The sequence below is a fragment of the Lissotriton helveticus genome, chromosome 2_2, assembly GCF_964261635.1.
Source record: "Lissotriton helveticus chromosome 2_2, aLisHel1.1, whole genome shotgun sequence".
Lineage (NCBI taxonomy): Eukaryota > Metazoa > Chordata > Amphibia > Caudata > Salamandridae > Lissotriton > Lissotriton helveticus.
Window position 1 is genome coordinate 461,894,025 of NC_136060.1, and position 22,392 is coordinate 461,916,416.

The 22,392-nt window shown below is 49.8% G+C and overlaps 1 protein-coding gene across 2 annotated transcripts in view; it reads right to left on the minus strand.

Annotated features, from left to right (window-relative positions):
• The window catches only part of LOC144821887 (vasotocin-neurophysin VT-like), a 165,857-nt gene that overhangs the window by 17,778 nt on the left and 125,687 nt on the right, over positions 1-22,392 (minus strand). Inside the window, exon 1 of one of the 2 annotated variants that reach the window (XM_078679043.1) lies at positions 11,941-12,110. The exons of the other annotated variant lie outside the window; for it this stretch is intronic. Coding sequence (XP_078535169.1) covers positions 11,941-12,060 — 120 coding nt within the window. The 5' untranslated portion in view covers positions 12,061-12,110. Of the gene's footprint in view, positions 1-11,940; positions 12,111-22,392 lie in introns of those variants that run through there. 2 annotated transcript variants of the gene reach the window in all.

Here is a 22,392-nt window from a genome sequence, read left to right on the forward strand (position 1 = left end):
ATGTCAAAGGGCTGAGATTGGGTCGCAGCACTTTGGATTTAGAATCTCTTTGGGTCTGGATCTTCGGGTCGCTACATCTAAAGGACAATGTCACCTCAATTTAAAGCGCACTGAACGTGTGAGGAGCCCTCAGGGCGCTGTGAAGTGTTCTGGGCGCTGTGCATGACAGAGCCCCGCCTGTGCGCTGTCTGACAGAATGAAGCTCGAGTGTCTTGGGACACCACTGGGATGGGGGGAGGGGTCAATTAAGCCAGTTTTCGTCGCTTTATTGATAAATCCCCAAAGGCGCAGTGTTTCCGGGTGGGGGCTTCTAACCCCTCTTCCGCTCTCACGGGATGGGCCAGCAGAGGGGCACGCGCGCGCACGCGAGCCTGATGCATTAAACATCACCCGCAGCTCTCTTCTAGATATTCATGTTTTGAGACCAAGCGCCTAATAGCCCCTTGCTATGCTTTGGCACGCGCGCCAATGCGCAGCAACAGCGCGCGAGTAATGAAGCATTTATTATGGGGGGGGGGGGGGGGGGGGGGGGGGGGGAGTGAAAGGCCACTGCCCACCGGTGACGCACTGTCAGTAGGCACTGCACCCCTGTCACTTGGGGAGCCCCTCTCTGGAAGCGGAGCTGCAGGGGGGAGGGGTGTTGGGACTGCACCCCTGTCACTTGGAAGCAGAACAGCACGGGGGCTCTTGGGGCGTGAAAGTCTGGAGAGCAATCTCCCCTGACTGATTATACTTAGGGCTCCCGGTTTTATGGCATTTCTTTTTTTGAACATTCCTGTCTGTATTTATCCATATTTATTTTATGTTTTGTGAACAGATGATGTGATAACTCGTATATTTCCACATTTATTTAACAGACAAAAGTGCACTCGTTTTGATGCCTGTAGGATTGTAGCACATTCCACAGCCAAAGTAATAGACGAATAAACCCACATGAATACATTTGCATAACAGCACCAATACATATTGAGATATGCAGTATTGTAAGCAAATCTCATCAAGCTATGTAACTCCCATGCCGCCAATATGTACAGCTATTGGCCCACAAGTCATTAATCTCGGCATGGGCAGTCATTCAAAAGAAGCCAAATTATCTGCATTTTTCCACTTTTAAAAATAAATACAGACAGGAAACAGAATGTTTTCTGTCTGTATTTATCTGTAAAAATCAGTAACAACGGAAAACAGGGAGCCCTAATTATACTGCGGAGAGAGTGAATGCTGCGGTTCTTGAGCTGACCCGGAAGTGCCAGTGTCAGGCGCTGTGCGGTGAGTGCCGTGGTGCAGGGCATGACCAGGGCGTCACAGAGTGCAGTGCCAGGCGCTGTGGGTGAGTGCAGTGGTGCAGGGCATGACCAGGGCGTCACAGAGTGCAGTGCCAGGCGCTGTGGGTGAGTGCAGTGGTGCAGGGCATGACCAGGGCGTCACAGAGTGCAGTGCCAGGCACAGTGCGGTGAGTGCAGTGGTGCAGGGCATGACCAGGGCGTCACAGAGTGCAGTGCCAGGCGCTGTGGGTGAGTGCAGTGGTGCAGGGCATGACCAGGGCGTCACAGAGTGCAGTGCCAGGCACTGTGCGGTGAGTGCCGTGGTGCAGGGAATGACCAGGGCGTCACAGAGTGCAGTGCCAGGCACTGTGCGGTGAGTGCAGTGGTGCAGGTCATGACAGGGGCGTCACAGAGTGCAGTGCCAGGCACTGTGCGGTGAGTGCAGTGGTGCAGGGCATGACCAGGGCGTCACAGAGTGCAGTGCCAGGCACTGTGCGGTGAGTGCCGTGGTGCAGGTCATGACAGGGGTGTCACAGAGCGCAGTGCCAGGCACTGTGCGGTGAGTGCAGTGGTGCAGGGCATGACAGGGGCGTCACAGAGTGCAGTGCCAGGCACTGTGCGGTGAGTGCAGTGGTGCAGGGCATGACAGGGGCATCACAGAGTGCAGTGCCAGGCACTGTGGGTGAGTGCAGTGGTGCAGGGCATGACCAGGGCGTCACAGAGTGCAGTGCCAGGCACAGTGCGGTGAGTGCAGTGGTGCAGGGCATGACAGGGGCGTCACAGAGTGCAGTGCCAGGCACTGTGCGGTGAGTGCAGTGGTGCAGGTCATGACAGGGGCGTCACAGAGTGCAGTGCCAGGCACTGTGCGGTGAGTGCAGTGGTGCAGGGCATGACCAGGGTGTCACAGAGTGCAGTGCCAGGCACAGTGCGGTGAGTGCAGTGGTGCAGGGCATGACCAGGGCGTCACAGAGTGCAGAATCAGGCACTGTGCGGTGAGTGCCGTGGTGCAGGTCATGACAGGGGCGTCACAGAGTGCAGTGCTAGGCACTGTGTGGTGAGTGCCGTGGTGCAGGTCATGACAGGGGCGTCACAGAGTGCAGTGCCAGGCACTGTGCGGTGAGTGCCGTGGTGCAGGTCATGACAGGGGCGTCACAGAGTGCAGTGCCAGGCACTGTGCGGTGAGTGCCGTGGTGCAGGTCATGACAGGGGCGTCACAGAGTGCAGTGCCAGGCACTGTGCGGTGAGTGCCGTGGTGCAGGGCATGACAGGGGCGTCACAGAGTGCAGTGCCAGGCACTGTGCGGTGAGTGCAGTGGTGCAGGTCATGACAGGGGCGTCACAGAGTGCAGTGCCAGGCACTGTGCGGTGAGTGCAGTGGTGCAGGTCATGACAGGGGCGTCACAGAGTGCAGTGCCAGGCACTGTGCGGTGAGTGCAGTGGTGCAGGGCATGACCAGGGTGTCACAGAGTGCAGTGCCAGGCACAGTGCGGTGAGTGCAGTGGTGCAGGGCATGACCAGGGCGTCACAGAGTGCAGAATCAGGCACTGTGCGGTGAGTGCCGTGGTGCAGGTCATGACAGGGGCGTCGCAGAGTGCAGTGCCAGGCACTGTACGGTGAGTGCCGTGGTGCAGGTCATGACAGGGGCGTCACAGAGTGCAGTGCCAGGCACTGTGCGGTGAGTGCCGTGGTGCAGGTCATGACAGGGGCGTCACAGAGTGCAGTGCCAGGCACTGTGCGGTGAGTGCCGTGGTGCAGGGCATGACCAGGGTGTCACAGAGTGCAGTGCCAGGCACAGTGCGGTGAGTGCAGTGGTGCAGGTCATGACAGGGGCGTCACAGAGTGCAGTGCCAGGCACTGTGCGGTGAGTGCAGTGGTGCAGGTCATGACAGGGGCGTCACAGAGCGCAGTGCCAGGCACTGTGCGGTGAGTGCAGTGGTGCAGGGCCTGACCAGGGCGTCACAGAGTGCAGAATCAGGCCCTGTGCGGTGAGTGCCGTGGTGCAGGTCATGACAGGGGCGTCACAGAGTGCAGTGCCAGGCACTGTGCGGTGAGTGCAGTGGTGCAGGGCATGACAGGGGCGTCACAGAGTGCAGTGCCAGGCACTGTGCGGTGAGTGCAGTGGTGCAGGTCATGACAGGGGCGTCACAGAGTGCAGTGCCAGGCACTGTGCGGTGAGTGCAGTGGTGCAGGTCATGACAGGGGCGTCACAGAGCGCAGTGCCAGGCAGTGTAGTGACGCCACGGCCCGGGCGTCAGAGCGCATTGTTACTTTTATGTGGTGAATGCGGTGGTGCTGGCCATGGGCCTGGCCTGGCAGTGCATTGGTAGGTGGTATGTGGTGAATGCCTCAGTGAGTAAAAGGCTGGCACTGCGAGGTGAATGCGCCTTGAATGTGATGGTGAAGTATCAGGCAGTGTGGTCCTGGCCATGGCGTGGCGTCCCCCAGCAGGGCCAGGCAGTGTGGTCAGTGCTTTAAATGGGCCGGTACTGTCCGGTACGGAGTACCGGCACTTTTTTAATTTGAGAGGGAGAGTACTGACATTTCTCGAGAGTGGGTACCGCCCTTTAGTTCACCCTGTGGTGAGGTGCAACAAATACACTGACCTCTGCTCTCAATTTGATAATGTGGTGTCAGGCACAGTGTGCTCCATGCAGGGACGCTGCCCCTGGAGTTGGCATTGCAGAGCCGCGTCACGCTGGGGCTTCGGTTTGGGGACTCGGTGCTCTGCCAGTCGCACCGAAGAGAGTGGCCTCGGCTCTAGAGCTCACATCCACGCGTCACGTGCGTGCAGTGAATGCAGCGGCCCTCCGTGCAGGTTACAGTGTGTGAGCAGGTGCAGTGAGTGGCTGCAGTGGCCCTCCGTGCAGGTTACAGTGTGTGAGCAGGTGCAGTGCAGCAGCAGGTGCAGTGCAGTAGCAGGTGCAGTGAATGTAGTGGCCTTCCGTGCAGGTTACAGTGTGTGAGGCTGCAGGTGCAGTGCAGTAGCAGGTGCAGTGCAGCAGCAGGTGCAGTGCAGTAGCAGGTGCAGTGAATGTAGTGGCCTTCCGTGCAGGTTACAGTGTGTGAGGCTGCAGGTGCAGTGCAGCAGCAGGTGCAGTGCAGCAGCAGGTGCAGTGCAGTAGCAGGTGCAGTGAATGTAGTGGCCTTCCGTGCAGGTTACAGTGTGTGAGGCTGCAGGTGCAGTGCAGCAGCAGGTGCAGTGCCTGCTGTGTCTTCAGTCCTTGCGCTCAGTGGGGTATCCAGCTCGCCGAATTGGGTGGAATCGGCTCCAGAGTTCACAGCGACGCGTCACGTGCGTGCAGTGAATGCAGTGGTCCTCCGTGCAGTTCACAGTGTGTGAGCAGGTGCAGTGCAGCAGCAGGTGCAGTGCAGTAGCAGGTGCAGTGCAGCAGCAGGCGCAGTGCAGGTGCAGGGCAGCAGCAGGTGCAGTGCCTGCTGTGGCTTCGGTCCTTGCGCTCAGTGCGGTGTCCAGCTCATCGAATAGGGTGGCCTCGGCTCTTGGGTTCACAGTGACGTGTCATGTGCCATGCAGTTGTGTGAGCAGGTGCAGTGCAGCAGCAGGTGCAGTGCCTGCTGTGGCTTCGGTCCTTGCACTCAGTGGGGTCTCCAGCTCACCGAACAGGGTGGCCTCGGCTCTAGGGTTCACAGTGACGCGTCATGTGCCATGCAGTGACCATGTTCTCGAATTCTCAATATGATACATCAGCAGTGCGTGCAGTGGCCTTGCAGCGTGCAGTGCAGGGAGTCGTGCAAACCGATGCCATGGATACATCGACACGGTGCCCTGAGCCAGCGCCCCCTGTCCGTGGCAGGAGCTGCCCGTGGTCCTGAAAGCCCGTGTGCAGCCCACACTGCCCTCCTCCCTGTGCGCAGGATAGCGCCTAGCACGACCAGCGACCGACGCAGCGCATTCATTTCAAAGTCTCGTATCTGAACGGTGTAGACGGCGGCACCATTCAACGCGGGCACTTTTGTAAATGATTCCAATGATGAACACTGCGCACGGGTCACGCGCTGCGTGTTCACAAGTATCACCAGCACCACTCTGCCCAGGCCAATGAGTCACGAGGAGCATTGCAAGCACGGGCCCTCTGCTGCCCTCCGCGCTACGGCTTCAGGTCACGGCTTGGAATACTGTAAAGGGAAACCTAGCCTTTCATCCTCCCAAGGTCGATGTACCGAGCACGCACGCGGCCAACTTTGACATTAAGCGTTATAGGGCCATATGTATGAAACGTAGGTTTTGCGATTCTCAAATAGCGATGTTTAGAGAATCGCTATTTGAGAATCGCAAAACGCTACGTATGTAGGATTTGCAAATAATTTTGCGAATCCTACATATTCCTTAATTGCAAATCGCAAATTGAGATTCGCAATTAAGGAATACCTCCCGATTCATTCCTATGGGCCTATGAATGGAAAGACATTCTCAATTTGTTATTCTCAATTAGAGAATCGCAAATTGAGAATGCAATTTCAAGGGTGCCAGGGTGTCAAAAGTACACCCTGTTGCACCCCTGAAATATGCATGTGTGCACATGTGGAACACATAGATTCCCTGTATGTGCGTGGCACTTTGAAAAATGCAAAAAAGTGCATTTTTCAACGAAATCGCAAATTACCACCAACTTGAAGATGGTGGTAATTTGCGATTCCTTAAGGCCAAATTGCACTTTTTCTGTGCTTCTTACATTGCATTTAAGGAATAGCAATTTGCGATTCCTTTAATGGAGTCGCAAAATAAGGAATCGCAAATTTTGCAATTCCTTATTTTGCAAGGCAATTTTGCTTTCATTCATACCATTAAGCCTAATTGCGATCGCAAAGGCTGAAATTCTGCAAATTTCGGCATTTGTTATTGCAATTTGGAATGATACATATGTCCCATAGTGTTCTTGTTAACCGACAGCGCGGGGAGTAGTTAGCATGAACTTACGTGCGCAAGCTGCGACAACCAGTGACTTCGTCCCCCTGACAGACACTTGAACACAGGGTGACATTTGGCGCAGCTCACTGACTCAAGCATGTGTACACGCAGGGTGAGATATACTACACTTCTCTGACGTGTGCATGCGCACAGGGTATAAGATACTGCATTCCTCCGAAGCACACGAACGAACACCAGGCGGGCCTATCCCGCACCTCTTAACACAGAGTGGCATATTCTGCACCCCATGAACACGTGGTGGGAGGCTACGTCACCTACACATACATAGGTGGAGTGGCTCACTGGTTAGAGGCGGCAGACCCGGAAGCAGAGGACGGCCCGGGACCAGGGTTCAATTCCCGACGCAGCAGGGTCGTGGACCAGGGTCAGCGGACTCGATAATTCTCGCCTCGGTGCCTACTCTAACCAGGAATCACACTCGGCAACTCTGGGCATTAGCTTGCCTCCTCTCCACAACGGCCCCCCACATACGCCGGGGATGCCTGGTTTCACCTTGGAGATACCCAGTAGGGACCATCTCACAGGGAAAGCCAGGTCGGGTTCTCCAGCAGTCTACAGCGCGGAGATACCCCATGTGGGGTGATTCATGCGCTTTACAAGACATCATTACATTACATTACATTACATATGGGGAATGTATTGCGCCGCTGTGAAGTGCACATGCAGGCAGGATGTAGCGTACACCTCGCGCACATATACGTTTACACCGAGTAGCGTATACTGCACCGTCCCAAAGTATGTAGGAGGGACAGGTCAGTCATACATTCTCCAAGTTCCCATATACCTGCTCATACGGTACAACGCACTGCCGTGAAGCACACATGCACAAGGCGTGTGATCGTGTGCACACCCCTTAAATGTACATGCACCAAGGTGCAGAAGTGCACACTGCACTCAACGATACAATGCAGGCGATGGAATGTAATGCGCCTCTCCCAGGTATACGTGCACACAGCGGGCGGTACACACCTCACACACACACACTCATGCCACGAGGGGACATGCGGTTCATCTCTGATGCACATATGAACACATGGTGCGGTATTGCATCCCCGTCAGGTACATGCACACATCTTCCATGTGTACTCACGAAGGGGCCGATTCACTGAACTAATCTGAGACAAAATCCTAAATCTACTACTTTTGGTATTCACAGAAGGCATTTAGCAGTAGTAAAGTTAGGATTCCTAACTTTACTACTACTAAATCCCTTTAGTGAATAACGAAAGTCATAAAGTTAGGATTTTGTCTCAGTTTAGTAGAAGTAAAGTTAAGAATCTTAACTTTACTACTACTAAATTCCTCCTGTGAATACCAAAAGTAGTACGTTTAGGATTTTGTCTCAGATTAGTTCTGTGAATCGGCCCGATGTGCGTGTATATATGCACGAGGTACACTCACACATACATGCACACAGTATAGCTGAGGGAGTGATGTGTTGATACACTGCATACATATATCTGCACACAGGGTGTAGTTGTGTACACCCTAGTCACTTGTACATGCACAAAGGATGGACATATTGCACTGCATCTCGAGAAAGTACACAAGCACAGAAGATGTAGAGTGTACACATCACCGACATAGGCATGCACACAGGATTTACTATGATTCACCTCCCTGACAGGGAGTAATATTACACATATCACACAACACCTTGGGTCTGGGCAAATAAGTGATTTGTGAGTGAGGGAAAAGAATGAAAATATGTCGACAGGTAAAGGTACCAACCACCTCTGTTAAAGAGGAGAAACTCTATTGCCAGTACCTATCATTCACAACTTGTGAGATTTCATCATTTGGGTCTGGCCTCCTCTTGCTCGGTAACTCACCCTATGGAATTGACGGAGATTGCCTTTGCTGTTTGAGGAACTAGAGGATGGCTGTTGACTCCACAGAGTCTAACATAGAACCCATAGGCATAAGTTCATGCTATGTGAAGAGGGTTTCTTCCATGTAACAAAGAAACGTGCAGCGCTAAATCATACGAAAAAAGTGTTTTGAAAATAACTAGGGGAACTCAATTCTTATTTTATTCTTAGAGTGCCCTTGTCATATTTTAAAAAGCAGTATGTCAACATATGAAGTTATCAAATGTTAGACGGTATGGTGGGTCGACATGTTTCTGCCCTCACTAGGATCTAAAAGTATCGGGGCATTCCTCAGGACCAGCCAAGCAATAAATACAAAAAGCTGCTGCTAATATCCAAACAGTGAAAAAATTATAATAGAGTGAAAATGTAACAATACGTATACTCCACCGGTAATGTCCAACTCAGTGGTAGTAGAAGATTTTACCAATTACCCATAACAATTGGGTGTCACCCTCACCTCTACCTGGTAACTACTCAGGGAAGGGGGCCCCGCTCTGTCCATCGGTACCCCGCCCCGCCTCTGTACACGTCAGCGGAAGTGTACACCTCTGTACATGCAAGCTGTACAGTTCACCTCTGTACACGGCAGCGGAAGTGTACACCTCTGTACACCCAAGTTGTACAGTTCACCTCTGTACACGCAAGCTATAGTGTGCACCTCCGTACACGCAAGCGGTAGTGTGCACCTCCGTACACACAAGCTGTAGTGTAAGCCTATGTACCACACGCTGTAGTGTACACCTCTGTACACACAAGCTGTGGTGTACGCCTATGTACACACAAGCTGTAGTGTACACCACTGTACACACAAGCTGTGGTGTACGCCTATGTACACACAAGCTTTGGTGTACACCTATGTACACGCAAGCTGTAGTGTACACCTCTGTACACACAAGCTGTGGTGTACACCTATGTACACACAAGCTGTAGTGTACACCGCTGTACACACAAGCTGTGGTGTATGCCTATGTACACACAAGCTTTGGTGTACACCTATGTACACGCAAGCTGTAGTGTACACCTCTGTACACACAAGCTGTGGTGTACACCTATGTACACACAAGCTGTAGTGTACACCTCTGTACACGCAAGCTGTGGTGTACAGAGCGTGTACACCTCTGTACACATAAGCTGTGGTGTACACCTATGTACACACAAGCTGTAGTGTACACCTCTGTACACGCAAGCTGTGGTGTACACCTCTGTACACGCAAGCTGTAGTGTACGTCTATGTACCACAAGCTGTAGTGTGCACCTCCGTACACGCAAGCTGTGGTGTACGCCTATGTACACACAAGCTGTAGTGTACACCTCTGTACACTCAAGCTGTAGTGTACGTCTATGTACCACAAGCTGTAGTGTGCACCTCCGTACACGCAAGCTGTGGTGTACGCCTATGTACACACAAGCTGTAGTGTACACCTCTGTACACTCAAGCTGCAGTGTACGTCTATGTACACACAAGCCGTAGTGTACACCTCTGTACACGCAAGCTGTGGTGTACGTCTATGTACACACAAGCCGTAGTGTACACCTCTGTACACGCAAGCTGTGGTGTACGTCTATGTACACACAAGCCGTAGTGTACACCTCTGTACACGCAAGCTGTGGTGTACACCTCTGTACACGCAAGCTGAGGTGTACGTCTATGTACAAACAAGCCGTAGTGTACACCTCTGTACACGCAAGCTGTGGTGTACGTCTATGTACATACAAGCCGTAGTGTACACCTCTGTACACGCAAGCTGTGGTGTACGCCTATGTACACACAAGCTGTAGTGTGCACCACGCCTAAATATACATGGACACTGTATAGAATATACTGCACCCCTCTGTAGTACACACACAGGCTGGCGCAGGCAGCAAAGCTCTAAAGTACACGCACACATACAGGGTGGCACAGGCTGCAGTTCTCTGAAATACATGCATAGATAGGGTGGCACAGGCATCAGCTCTCTGAAGCACACGCACATACAGGGTGGCGCAGGCAGCAGCTCTGAAGTACACGCACAGGGTGGCACAAGTATCAATTCTCTGAAGTACACGCACATACAGGGTGGCACAGGCAGCAGCTCTGAAGTCCACGCACACAGAGGGTGGCACAGGCTGCAGCTCTCCGAAGTACACGCACATACAGGGTGGCACAGGCTGCAACTCTCTGAAGTACATGCACACAGGGTAGCACAAGTATCAATTCTCTGAAGTCCACGCACACAGAGGGTTGCACAGGCAGCAGCTCTGAAGTCCACGCACATACAGGATGGCAAAAGCTGCAGCTCTCTGCAGTACACGCACATACATGGGGGCTCAGGCAGTACCTCTATGAAGTATTTGCACATACATGGTGGCACACACAGCTCTCTGAAATACACTTGCACATGCAGGGTGGCACAGGGTGCAGAGCTCAACAGCACACGCATATGTACAGGGTGGCACAGACAGCAGAGCACTAAAGTACATGCACACATACAGGGTGGCACAGACAACTCTCACACAAACATACACATACAAGATGGCACGGCAGCCAGCTCTCTGAAGTACACGCACACATACAGGGTGGCACAGGCAGCAGCTCTCTGAAGTACACGCACACATACAGGGTGGCACAGGCAGCAGCTCTCTGAAGTGCACGCACAAATACAGGGTGGCACAGGCTGCAGCTCTCTGAAGTACACACACACATACAGGGTGGCACAGGCTGCAGCTCTCTGAAGTACACACACACAGGGTGGCACAGACTGCTCTCTGAAATACACACACACACATGTAGGGTGGCACAATTATCAATCTCTGAAGTACACGCGCACATACAGGGTGGCACAGGCTGCAGCTCTCTGAAGCACACGCACACACAGGGAGGCATAGGCAGCGGCTCTGAAATACACGCACAGGGTGGCACAAGTATAAATTCTCTGAAGTACATGCACACATACAGGGTGGCACAGACTGCAACTATCTGAATCACACACAGGGTGGCACAGACTGCAACTATCTGAAGCACACACAGGGTGGCACAGGCAGCAGCTCAGAAGTACACGCACACATACAGGGTGGCACAGACTGTAACTATCTGAAGCACACGCACATACAGGGTGGCACAGGCAGCTGCTCTGAAGTACACGCACACACACAGGGTGGCAAAGACTGCAACTATCTGAAGCACACGCACATACAGGGTGGCACAGGCAGCAGCTCTGAAGTACACACACACATACAGGGTGGCACAGGCTGCAGCTCTCTGAAGTACACACACACATACAGGGTGGCACAGGCTGCAGCTCTCTGAAGTACACACACACAGGGTGGCACAGACTGCTCTCTGAAATACACACACACACATGTAGGGTGGCACAATTATCAATCTCTGAAGTACACGCGCAAATACAGGGTGGCACAGGCTGCAGCAGCTCTGAAGTACACGCACATACAGGGTGGCACAGGCAGCAGCTCTCTGAAGTACACACACACATACAGGGTGGCACAGGCTGCAGCTCTCTGAAGTACACACACACAGGGTGGCACAGACTGCTCTCTGAAATACACACACACACATGTAGGGTGGCACAATTATCAATCTCTGAAGTACACGCGCAAATACAGGGTGGCACAGGCTGCAGCAGCTCTGAAGTACACGCACATACAGGGTGGCACAGGCAGCAGCTCTGAACGCACATACAGGGTGGCACAGGCAGCAGCTCTGAAGTACACGCACATACAGGGTGGCACATGCAGCAGCTCTGAAGTACACGCACACACAGGGTGGCACGAGCATCAATTCTCTGAAGCACACGCAGATGGAGGGAGGCACACGCTCACGCACACAGGCTCACGCACACGTGCGGCACATACTGCACCTCTCTGACATCGGCGTCGGGGAAGGACCTCTTGCCGCCTCGCGGGCAGTTCTGGATGTAGCAGGCGGAGCAGAGGGCCAGCAGGCAGAGGAAGCAGGCAGGCAGGGAGGCGTCCGACATCTTTGTAGCTCACGAGACGAGGGGGGGTCTGCTGCGGTGCTGCCTCTCAGCCTCCTCACTAGAGTCCCCTCTCTGCCGGGGCTGCTTATTTATACCCCCTTTATTTGCTCTCACGCCGACGTGATTGCTTTGTGTTGCTTTGCTGTCCTTGCCACGTGCTCGTCACTCCCCCATTGACGCGCTCACAAACACTGAATGCACCCTGTTTGTGTCCCCCCCCCTCCCTGGCTGTGACTGCCTGCCCTCGGGCCTCTTGAGGAGTCGAAGGCCAGGCTCCGAGGCTCGGCCCCCGCCCCTGAGCATCCCTGCCACAAACAAACCTTGCCACAGGAAGTGTCCTTTGTCACTACAGGGAACACTCAGTGCTAGAAAGCTGAACGGCAGGGAAAGCGCGCTGCACTATTGTTAGTGAACCTTGGGGTCGATAACTGAGTTACCATAACTCCCTCCCGACCGTGGCGTCCAAGTTATGCAAAAACAACAGTTGATGGACAGAATGTAGAACAATGTCATACATTCACCCCAGTACAGAGATCTGGGCCTAAATCCATCGTTTTTTCGCACTCCACACCACCCCAGGTCAGACATGGCCATATGCAAATCAGCCTTGACCCGGTGCCTCATGGGAACAGTCCAGCCCGAACTGCCAAGCCATGTCTTCCCTGGACCGGAATCAAGCATCCTAGGACCGGTTTCTGGCTATCAGCCATCTTCAGCCAGGATAGCTTGACTCCAGTGGTGTGGAGTGCATGGGACTCACGTCTGAGCATACCCAGCCCACTCGGGGTGACAAATGCAAAAATAACACTTGATGGACAGAATGCAGAACAATGTCATACATTCACCCCAGTACAGAGATCTGGGCCTAAATCCATCGTTTGTTTGCACTCCACACCACCCCAGTTCAGACATGGCCATAAACAAATCAGCCTTGACCCTGTGCCTCATGGGAACAGTCCAGCCCGAACTGCCAAGCCACGTCTTTCCTGGACCAGAATCAAGCATCCTAGGACCGGTTTCTGGCTATCAGCCGTCTTCAGCCAGGATAGCTTGACTCCAGTGGTGTGAAGAGCCTGGGACTCACGTCTGGGCATACCCGTCTCACTCGGGGTGACAAATGCAAAACAACAGTTGATGGACAGAATGTAGAACAATTTCATACATTCACCCCAGTACAGAGATCTGGGCCTAAATCCAAGTTATGCGGCATGGTTGACTAAATTATGCTGCAGGACATGACTAATTATTCTTCATTATGTGGCACTTCTTCCAATAATATTACTTAATTATCTGGCATTTTACCCATATCAGCACTGCCTTAGCAAATGGTCCACCTCAACACCAAAATACAGCAATAAGCTAAATATAGATGACTACCAATCTTTGCAAAGGTCATTCCACTGGAAAGCAATAAGTATCACAGCTTTTTTTCTGTTAGTAACTTTTGATCCGTTTGAGCTGGAAACTATTTTTATGTTGTTAAAATCTGCAAATTCTGCAGCAGATGATGGATTGTGTGGCAGATGCGGCAAATCCATAATGGTGCAAAAAGCACTGCTGCCGCAGAATTGCATAATTCCAGTTGGCCTGTGTATTACACACATCTAACGAGGCATGTTGAACGTACTGCGCGTCGGTGTATCTATGGTCTTAGAATGAAGACACCGGCTCACCTACTCACAATTGGCACTGGACGACTATGGTGCTAATAAGGAAATGAACCGGTACAAAAGGGGGTGGTGATGGACGGAGCATCTGAACCAATCAAACAGTCACACCCAGTCAACAGATCTGGGTTTGACCCATCACCGTTCTTTAGCTCACTCCGCCACCCCAGTTCAGACATGGCCATATGCAAATCAGTCTGACCCTGTGCCTCATGGGAACAGTCCAGCCCGAACTGCCAAGCCATGCCTTCCCTGGACCGGAAACAAGCTACCTAGGACCGGTTTCTGGCATTTCAGCCGTCTTCAAACAGGCTTGCTTGAATCCAGTGGCAAAGTGAGCAAGGGACTCACGCCTGAGCATACCCTGCCACACTTATGGCGAACAAAGCGGTACAAAAGGGGGTGGTGATGGACGGAGCATCTGAACCAATCAAACACTCACACCCAGTCAACAGATCTGGGTTTAATCCATCACAATAAGGAAATGAAAGCATACCTTCCTGCACAAAACAATCCTCTGAGGCTATTTCCTTTTTCTATGTGTGCTGCAGGATGCACATAAAAAAGGAAAAAAACGAGGAGAAATAAACATATTTCTCGTTGTTACTCCTAACCTGGGAAGGTGTTGCATTTTGACGCATCCCCCAGGGTTACTAGTCTTAATAAATTTAGGAATGCACCAAAAACCGCGGATGGAAGCATGGGAACACCCATGCTTCCACCCGTTGAACCCCTTCCCAGGGCACAGTAACACAAAGCAGCAACCTGCGCTGCCATGCGTCACTCCAGATTTACTATGCACGCAGACCCACAACAGGTGGCTTTGCACCGCTTAGTAAATCCCACTGAAGCCCTGTTGTTGCCATGTGCTGCATTGCAGGATGTGGCAATGCCAGGGCTTGGTACATTTGGGCCTCCGTGTTCTGTAACGTTAAACACAATACAGTCATTGGAGAAAATCATCGAATTGACGTTTTGAATTGGGGCCAAATATCCTTTCTAGTGAAGCATTTTAAGAGAGTTTTTATATTTTTAACATATTAGCTTATGATGTAATTAACCAACCATAATAACTTGTACCAATATTTTTTAATATACATATATGTACGTATTCACTTAGAAAACATACTAAGGTGGAGCTAAGTTTGCGTTGGAAGCCGTCGAGTGTGTATTTCTCAGTGTGAGAACTCGAATATTTTTTGAAAAAACGTCAGTTTTAGTAATATCAAAGTTTTACCCCAATACCACCGAACAATTGTTTTTATGTAATTTGGTGCTGGTTAGTCTTGGTAGTTGGAGAAAGTGGGATTATCATCCAAGCAATAAAGGAGATTTTTCCGAGCGAAAAGCTAAAAAATATTGCAGAGAAAGTTAGCCATTTTAGCTAGCAGATCTGTTTCACGTGCACTGAGTTCCCTCCAGCTATTTAAAAAAAAAATCATGGAATTATAGCTATCTGGTGCACTTGCTGGGTATTGCTATAACCATTAGAGGGTTTCAAAAACATTCCAAAAAACAAAAGTCTTTTTTTATGAGTTGATTTTTCCTCCTGTAAGAGATTCTGTCAAAATATTGATTGATTCTCTCTTTGATTCTTGACATTTTCCATCAGTAATTTCTTCCAGTCTAAATCCTCTGGTGTGAATCTTTCAAATGACTGTCTCCTTGAGCCTTTCTAGCCTCTCGCCAGGCACTAAGAGGCTTATTTACAAGCCTCTTGCGCCGCCAATGTGTCATTCTTCCAATATTAAGTGACGCACCAGCGGCGCAAGGGGCTTGTAAATAGCACCCGAATTTCAGCTACTTTCCTTGAGTGTGACGCCGCGTGGGAGACAAATCTCCTTTTCTGTATACCTCCCCATAGGGCTGGGATCCTTTGTCCAAGCAAAGTCCAAACCATTTGGTACAAGTCCTTTGTTGGAGTTTTATCATTAGACTAAGGGGCTGAGTTAGATCTCGGCGGAGGGAATACTCCGTCTCGAACGCGACAAATATTCTGTCTGCAGTATTAACGTAAGACGGCTGACGGGATATCAGTCACGTTTGTGATGGAGTCTTTATCCCCCTTCACCAAGATCTAAATCTGGCCCTGATGCCCATTTGACACACAATTAGGGCCGGACTGACCATATCGGACACCTGGCATTTCCCCAGTGGGCCGTCAGGGCGAAGGCCGTTTTTGGGCCCCTGGGGGGCTGTTTTTGCAAATGTTTTCGCTCCTTCCACTCTTTCCTTAGATACGACCCAGTTCTGACATCCTCAATATTAATGAGCAAATGAATGAATTCTTTAATTGTGTGGTTACTTAAAACCATTACAAAAAGACAGTTTATATAATGACAGTAGAAAAATCTAAAAATCTAAAAGAGCAAGTGTACATGCAACACAATGTTAAAATTCTCTTTTGCTTTCTTAGATAAAAACAATCAAGTAATAATCAGTCTTTTATATTAAATAAGTCTGTTTTGAAAAAGTAGCTAAGCGGCAGCCAAAGCAGTGCCTGCCTAGTGGGATAGGGGGAGGTGCCCTTCAATTTTATGCGGGTGAAATGGACGAATTTGCCAAAGTTGGCCATATGCTTCACTGTGTCCAATGTGTGGAGGCGATGGACTGCCTCCTTTGCTGTGCGAGTGCCCAGTTGGACGAGGATTGGCCTGAGGTAGATTCTGTGGGCTAGGCGCAGCGCCGGGCAGCAGAGTAAAATATGGGCCAATAACTCACGTTTGTAGTTGCAAAGGCGGCACTCCGTGATGGCTGACCTTACGTTCCCGGTTTCCTCGCCCGTCCATAGCGCCAAGACACCCACGGGTATACGTGCGCTCTACAAATTTTAATAACATAACATAACATATAGTTCTTTGAGAGGGAGAGGATGTAGTCTCGCAGTTAGAATTCTATACAGGGCTTGTCTCCTCACAGCCTCCGTAAGATGAAGTTTGAGGCTGGGCAGTGTCTGGGGGAGGCTTTGGGTCTCGTGAACGCCTCTTGCTACCATGAATTCCATATCAAAAGTGCGAGACCGTAGACGTACTTGCTTTTTATTGTTCTTTTAATAGTGGAATACTTGATTACGTGTCCAACCAGGTTGAATCCTTGCCCCTGGTATATTCACTATTCTCCTTCTTCTTTCAACTATATTTTAAACTATCATTTCTTTTTCCTATCCTTGTTTCTTCTGTCTTTATCATCATTAACATTTGTTTGATCCAATTACAATTGAGGTTCATTTATTCTCCACTTCACCCTATACAGCACTCTTATAAATACCGTAACCTGGTCCTGATGATGACCTGAAATTTGCACAGGTCGAAACGTCGATGACCCTTCAGCACCCTTGGCGCCACCTTCATGTTTCCCTCAAAATTAATTGTATTTCAAAATGCATTAATGTATGGGAAACCGCCAGGAGCCCATTGTATATGTTTATGTGCTTCTCTGCGCCATCTTTTCGCTGTATATAAACCTTCACTTGTCGCCTGCACCGTTCACTTTATGTTTCACGAGCACTGTTGTGCACAAGGTTTATACAGGTTACATGAACATGTAATGTAACAGAGTGCTGTTATTATTATTTTGCTTTTTCTTTTGTCTAAATACACAACAAATATTGCATTCATTGCACTTAAGTATATTTTATCATCTCTCTGTTTCCCTTCATTTTCAACTTGTATGTGTATGCTTCCTTGAAAGTACAATTGTCCTCTAAGTAATGCTTGTTGAGACGTTATTTGCAACATAGTTTCTAGAAGTGGCATTTCTAAGCTATTAATGACAAGCCCATTATCACCACAGGAGAGGGTTTGTCATTGTGAATCCAATGATAGTAAACAACATGATGCTGCTCCACGGTAGGCCATCCAGCACCTTAAGGTAATCTCAGCCATTCCCCCATGTTAACCTATGGGGAGAGCAAACCTCCTAGAGAGAGAAAACCCTAATTGGGATTATTCACTACAGGGGCAGGGAACACACATGTGTACCTGCACTGCCTTTCCTTTACCACTTTCCCCACCCCTCAGGGCTTACCCTAGGGGTGTCCTAGTGGTAGTGAACGGCCTACTCAGCATTGGCTAATGGTTTAGAAATGGCAACCAGAGCATAAGTGAAACTGCGCACACACAGGCCTGCAATGGCAGGCTAGAGGCATGTTTGAAAGGCTATTCTTGTAGATGACACAATTAGTGCTGCCGCCCACTGGTAGCCAGTGTAGTACCTGTCCTCGGAATATGGTATACCTCTTTACAGGGTCCTCACTGGCACAGCACCTAAACCAATCAGGTAAGCACCACACCCTAAAATGTGTAGGAAGGATGCATGTGCTTTCACACTGCATTACAGTGGGATAGCGCCCAGAGTCCTAAGGCCACTAAAACAGAATCAGCAAAAACAAGGAGGAAAAAGCAAAATGTTTTAGGGAAATCCCCTAAGAAGGGTCATGTCCGATTGTCGTGCTTCAATAGTAACAGTCCAATCTGAATTGCCTATTAGTCCCTCCCTGAACTGGAATTCAAGCAACCCAAGACTGGTTTTGGCCTGATTGGGCATCGTCAGTCGAGTGTAGCTTGGTTCCAGTTGTACAGTGAGCATTGGACTCACAATGGGTGAAAAAAGATGGGACAGAATGCTACCTAGAATGATTGCCAGTGGTAAGACTTTTTTTCAAGCATGTCTCCCATCACCTTTTGTGTGATTGATGTTATTCCCTAAGTGGCCAAGGGTATGCCCAGTTGTGGGTCCCTTGGTCACTGTGCTATAGGATCCAAGATATACCTCACTGACGAGGCCTAACAAAGCCAAAACCGATCTTGGGCAGCTTGCATTCCATTTTGGAGGAAGCCTCATTTGTCAGTTTAGGGTGCCCTGTTTCCGTTAGGAGCAGGGTCAGCACTTATTTGCATAATGCGACTATTGTCTACAGTGGAACAGTTAGATAAAAACAATTAGATGTAATGCTACCCCAAGAGATTGCCAGTGGTATTACTTTTTGCAAGCATCCTCCTATTACCTTTTGCAGCCGCGGCTGGTAGTGGAAGAACCGGCCGGTCGGTGACGTGGGGAGGGGGAGGGGCACGGTGGGGGGTAGTAATGTATGGATTACGGAGTTTAACAGGTAAGTAAACATATAAATAAATCAAACGAATTTCGTTGCGCGCACTACATCGCATTTGGTGATGCAGTGCACGCAACAAAATTTGTTTTATTTATTTATATGTTTACTTACCTGCTAAACTCCGTAATCCATACATTACTACCCCCCACCCTGCCCCTCCCCACATCACCGCCCGGCCGCTACTCCCACTACCGCCCGCAGCTGACCTTTTGTGTGATTCAATTTGCACCAGGAACATCTCTGGATATCGAGGGAGGAGGATGGAAGGTGCCACAAGAAGCTTTGCTATACTAGTGAGGCACTTCGAGAGTTAGGAAAGAAAGTGAGCGATAAGGCTGGCTTGTTCAGATTTGAGGATACTGCTGGCTTAGAGTCAGATTTTGTCAGAGGAGCTGTCTTGGTAGGAGGGCTGCTCAATGTTAGATCTCTACCAAAACATTATGTGGAGATCCAGCTGCTATTGGAAAATCACTGCTTAGATGCTCTCTTCATGACTGAAACCTGGACTCACCCTGGATCTGATCTAGAACCAGGAATGGCATGCCCTCTAGGTTATAAAGTTTTACATAAACCACGAGCTGGAGGCCGAGGAGGTGGGGTACAGATTATTTTTAAGGAGGCATGGGATTTGGCCTTAATGGATGTTGATGAGGTAGAGGGTTTTGAACTGTTGGGATTCTCACTCAAAGACCTCAAAGGAAAACTATTGGCGGGCATAATTTGTTACAGACCCCCGGGAGTAATTAGCAGCCTACATATGCAGGGACTGATAGATGTCATTTGTAACATGGCCCTCACCGGTTCTAATTTGATCATTTTGGGTGATTTTAATTATTGGCTAAAGGGAAATTTCGACTCATGATACAATAATCTCATCCACTCCTGTGAGAGCCTGAACCTGCGCCAATGGATCACAGAGGCTACCCATAGGACAGGGGCGGGAATACACTGGACTTGGTCTTCTCCAAGGAACAGGCCTTGGCAGCAGTAGAAGTGTTTCCGGCCGGATGGTCCGAACATCATTTGGGGAAGTTCAGGAGTAGAGATTGGAACGGACTCCTTAAAGGAAAGACTGCATCATCTTCAATCTTCTTCTTTGAAGAAGATTCTAACAATGGGGAGAAAGTGGAAGATAACTAGGCCTGGGCGGCAAATTCCGTCCAGCTCGCGGAATTTGGGTAATTTTGCGTTCCGCGGAGAGTGCAAAATTGCCCAAAATTCTGCGTTCCGTGACTTTGTGAAATGTTTTGCTTGTTCTCCTTCTCAAAATGCGTGTTCACAAGATATTTCCCCCCGAGCATGCAAACAGCGATTGCGAACAGGAAAAAAGCATTGCGAACAAACAATTCCACGTGTTCGCGGAATTTCTGTGTGTTCGTAGATATTTGTTATCGTTTCGCGGAGATTTGCGTAACGTATATTCCGCCCACCCCTAAAGATAACTATGCAGATTTTTTTGTGATCAGATTAAGTCGAGGCTTGATCAGGTTGCTCCCATGAAAAACTGTAAGAAGATTGGTGGACCATCAGCTTGTTGGTATAATGAACATCTGAAATCTCTTAAACTGATCTGTCAGCAGGCAGAGAGGAAATAGAGGCAGCTATACTCTGATGAGGACAAATATGCGTGGAAGGTCACAATAATGAATTACAGGAAGGGAATTGGCTTGGCAAAGTCAGAATACTTTGCAGACATTATTCTGAATTCCAAAAATCACCCCAGAAGTTTTTTTTAAATAGTGAAGGACATTACTACTGAATGTGCGCAAACCAAGATCGTGCCAACCCAGGCTCTTTGTGATAGTTTGGCGACCTTCTTTATGGAGAATATAAATACAATCATTGATGGATTGAAGGTGGATAATCTTACTGGGAAGGAGGGTTCTAATAGTAGAATTGATGGAACATGAGACATAAGGATGGAGAATGGGGCCGAGATTGGCAACCTGACCTCTTTGCAGCATTTTGAGCCACCCACGGAGGAGATCTTTAATAGAATTGCATTGGGTGTGTCATACGGTTCTCCTTTGGATCCTCTCCCACACAAAATCTGGAAGGAATTGGGCTCTGAAGTGTTTCCCATTCTCCGGCAGATTTGCAACAGCGCTTTGACTTCTGGATCAGTACCAGCCTGTTGGAAACAGGCTGATGGTTACCCCACTACAGAAAAAGTTGACACTTGACCCTACCTGTGCTAGTAATTACAGACCTATTTCTCTTTGACCCTATCCGGTTAAGATCATCGAGCGACTGGTCAGCAGGACCTTGTCCCAGTTCCTAGAATCTAACACCAGGTTAGATGATGTGCACTTAGGTTTTCGTCCTGATTATGGAACCGAGACTGCACTTGTGACCGTGTTGGACAATCTTTGGCAGCGTGCGGATAGGGGAGATTCTGGCATTCTCATTCTGCTTGACCTGTCCGCTGCTTTCGACACGGTCAACCATGATATCCTGCTGAACAGACTTGGAGAGGTTGGGGTATTGGGCAAGGCTCTAGATTGTTTCCGTTCCTACTTATGTGGTAGACGTCAGGCGGTCTCCCTCCCTCCGTATCAATCCGAGTTTTCCAACATCCACCATGGCGCTCCTCAGGAATCTGCAATCAGCTCGATTTTGTTTAACATTTAATGAGACCACTGATTAATATTATAAAGACGCATGGTGTAAAATTGGTGAATTATGCTGATATTATTCTACTTTTTTTCTCCATGGAAGGTAGCCAGTCCATATCTTTAGAGACTTTTCATGCCTGCATGCAGGACACTGCTTTCTGGTTAAGGGCAAACTCTCTACAATTTAACTAGCTCGGACAAGACTGAAGTCCTATACTGTGCTGTTGGGAAAGTTCCCTCCCCATTTCCTGATAATTTTTGGCCTTCTTCAACAACCCCTACTCCTGTTCCTGCTACATCAGTACGCAATCTGGGAGTAATGCCTGATGCTAATCTGAATTTGAAAGGACAAGTAAATAAATGAGTGGGGAGCTGTTTCTCCCTCATCAGAGCATTGAGGAATATCCTTTCGCTGCTGCCTATCACGGCTAGAGCCTTGCTAGTTGGAAGTATCATCCTTAGCAGGCTGGACTATTGTAATGCCTTATTACTGGAGTCTCCAATATTCCTCATTGAACGCCTTCAATCAATCAATCAATCAATCAATGCATTTATAGAGTGCGCTACTCACCCGTGAGGGTCTCAAGGTGCTGAAGGGAGGGGGGGTGCTGTTATTACTAGAATAGCCAGGTCTTGAGGTGTTTCCTGAAGGTGAGGTGGTCCTGAGTCAGACGTAGGTGGGCGGGGAGGAAGTTCCATGTCTTGGCGGCCAGGTAGGCGAACGATCTTCCTCCGGTGGTGGTTCTGCGAATCCGTGGGACGTGGCCAGGGTGAGGCTGGTGGAGCGGAGCTGGCGGGTCGGAGTGTAGAAGGTGAGGCGGTTGTTGAGGTATTCGGGGCCCATGTCGTGGAGCGCCTTGTGTGCGTGGGCGAGGAGCCTGAACGTGATCCTTTTGCTGATGGGAAGCCAGTGCAGGTTTCTTAGGTGGGCAGATATGTG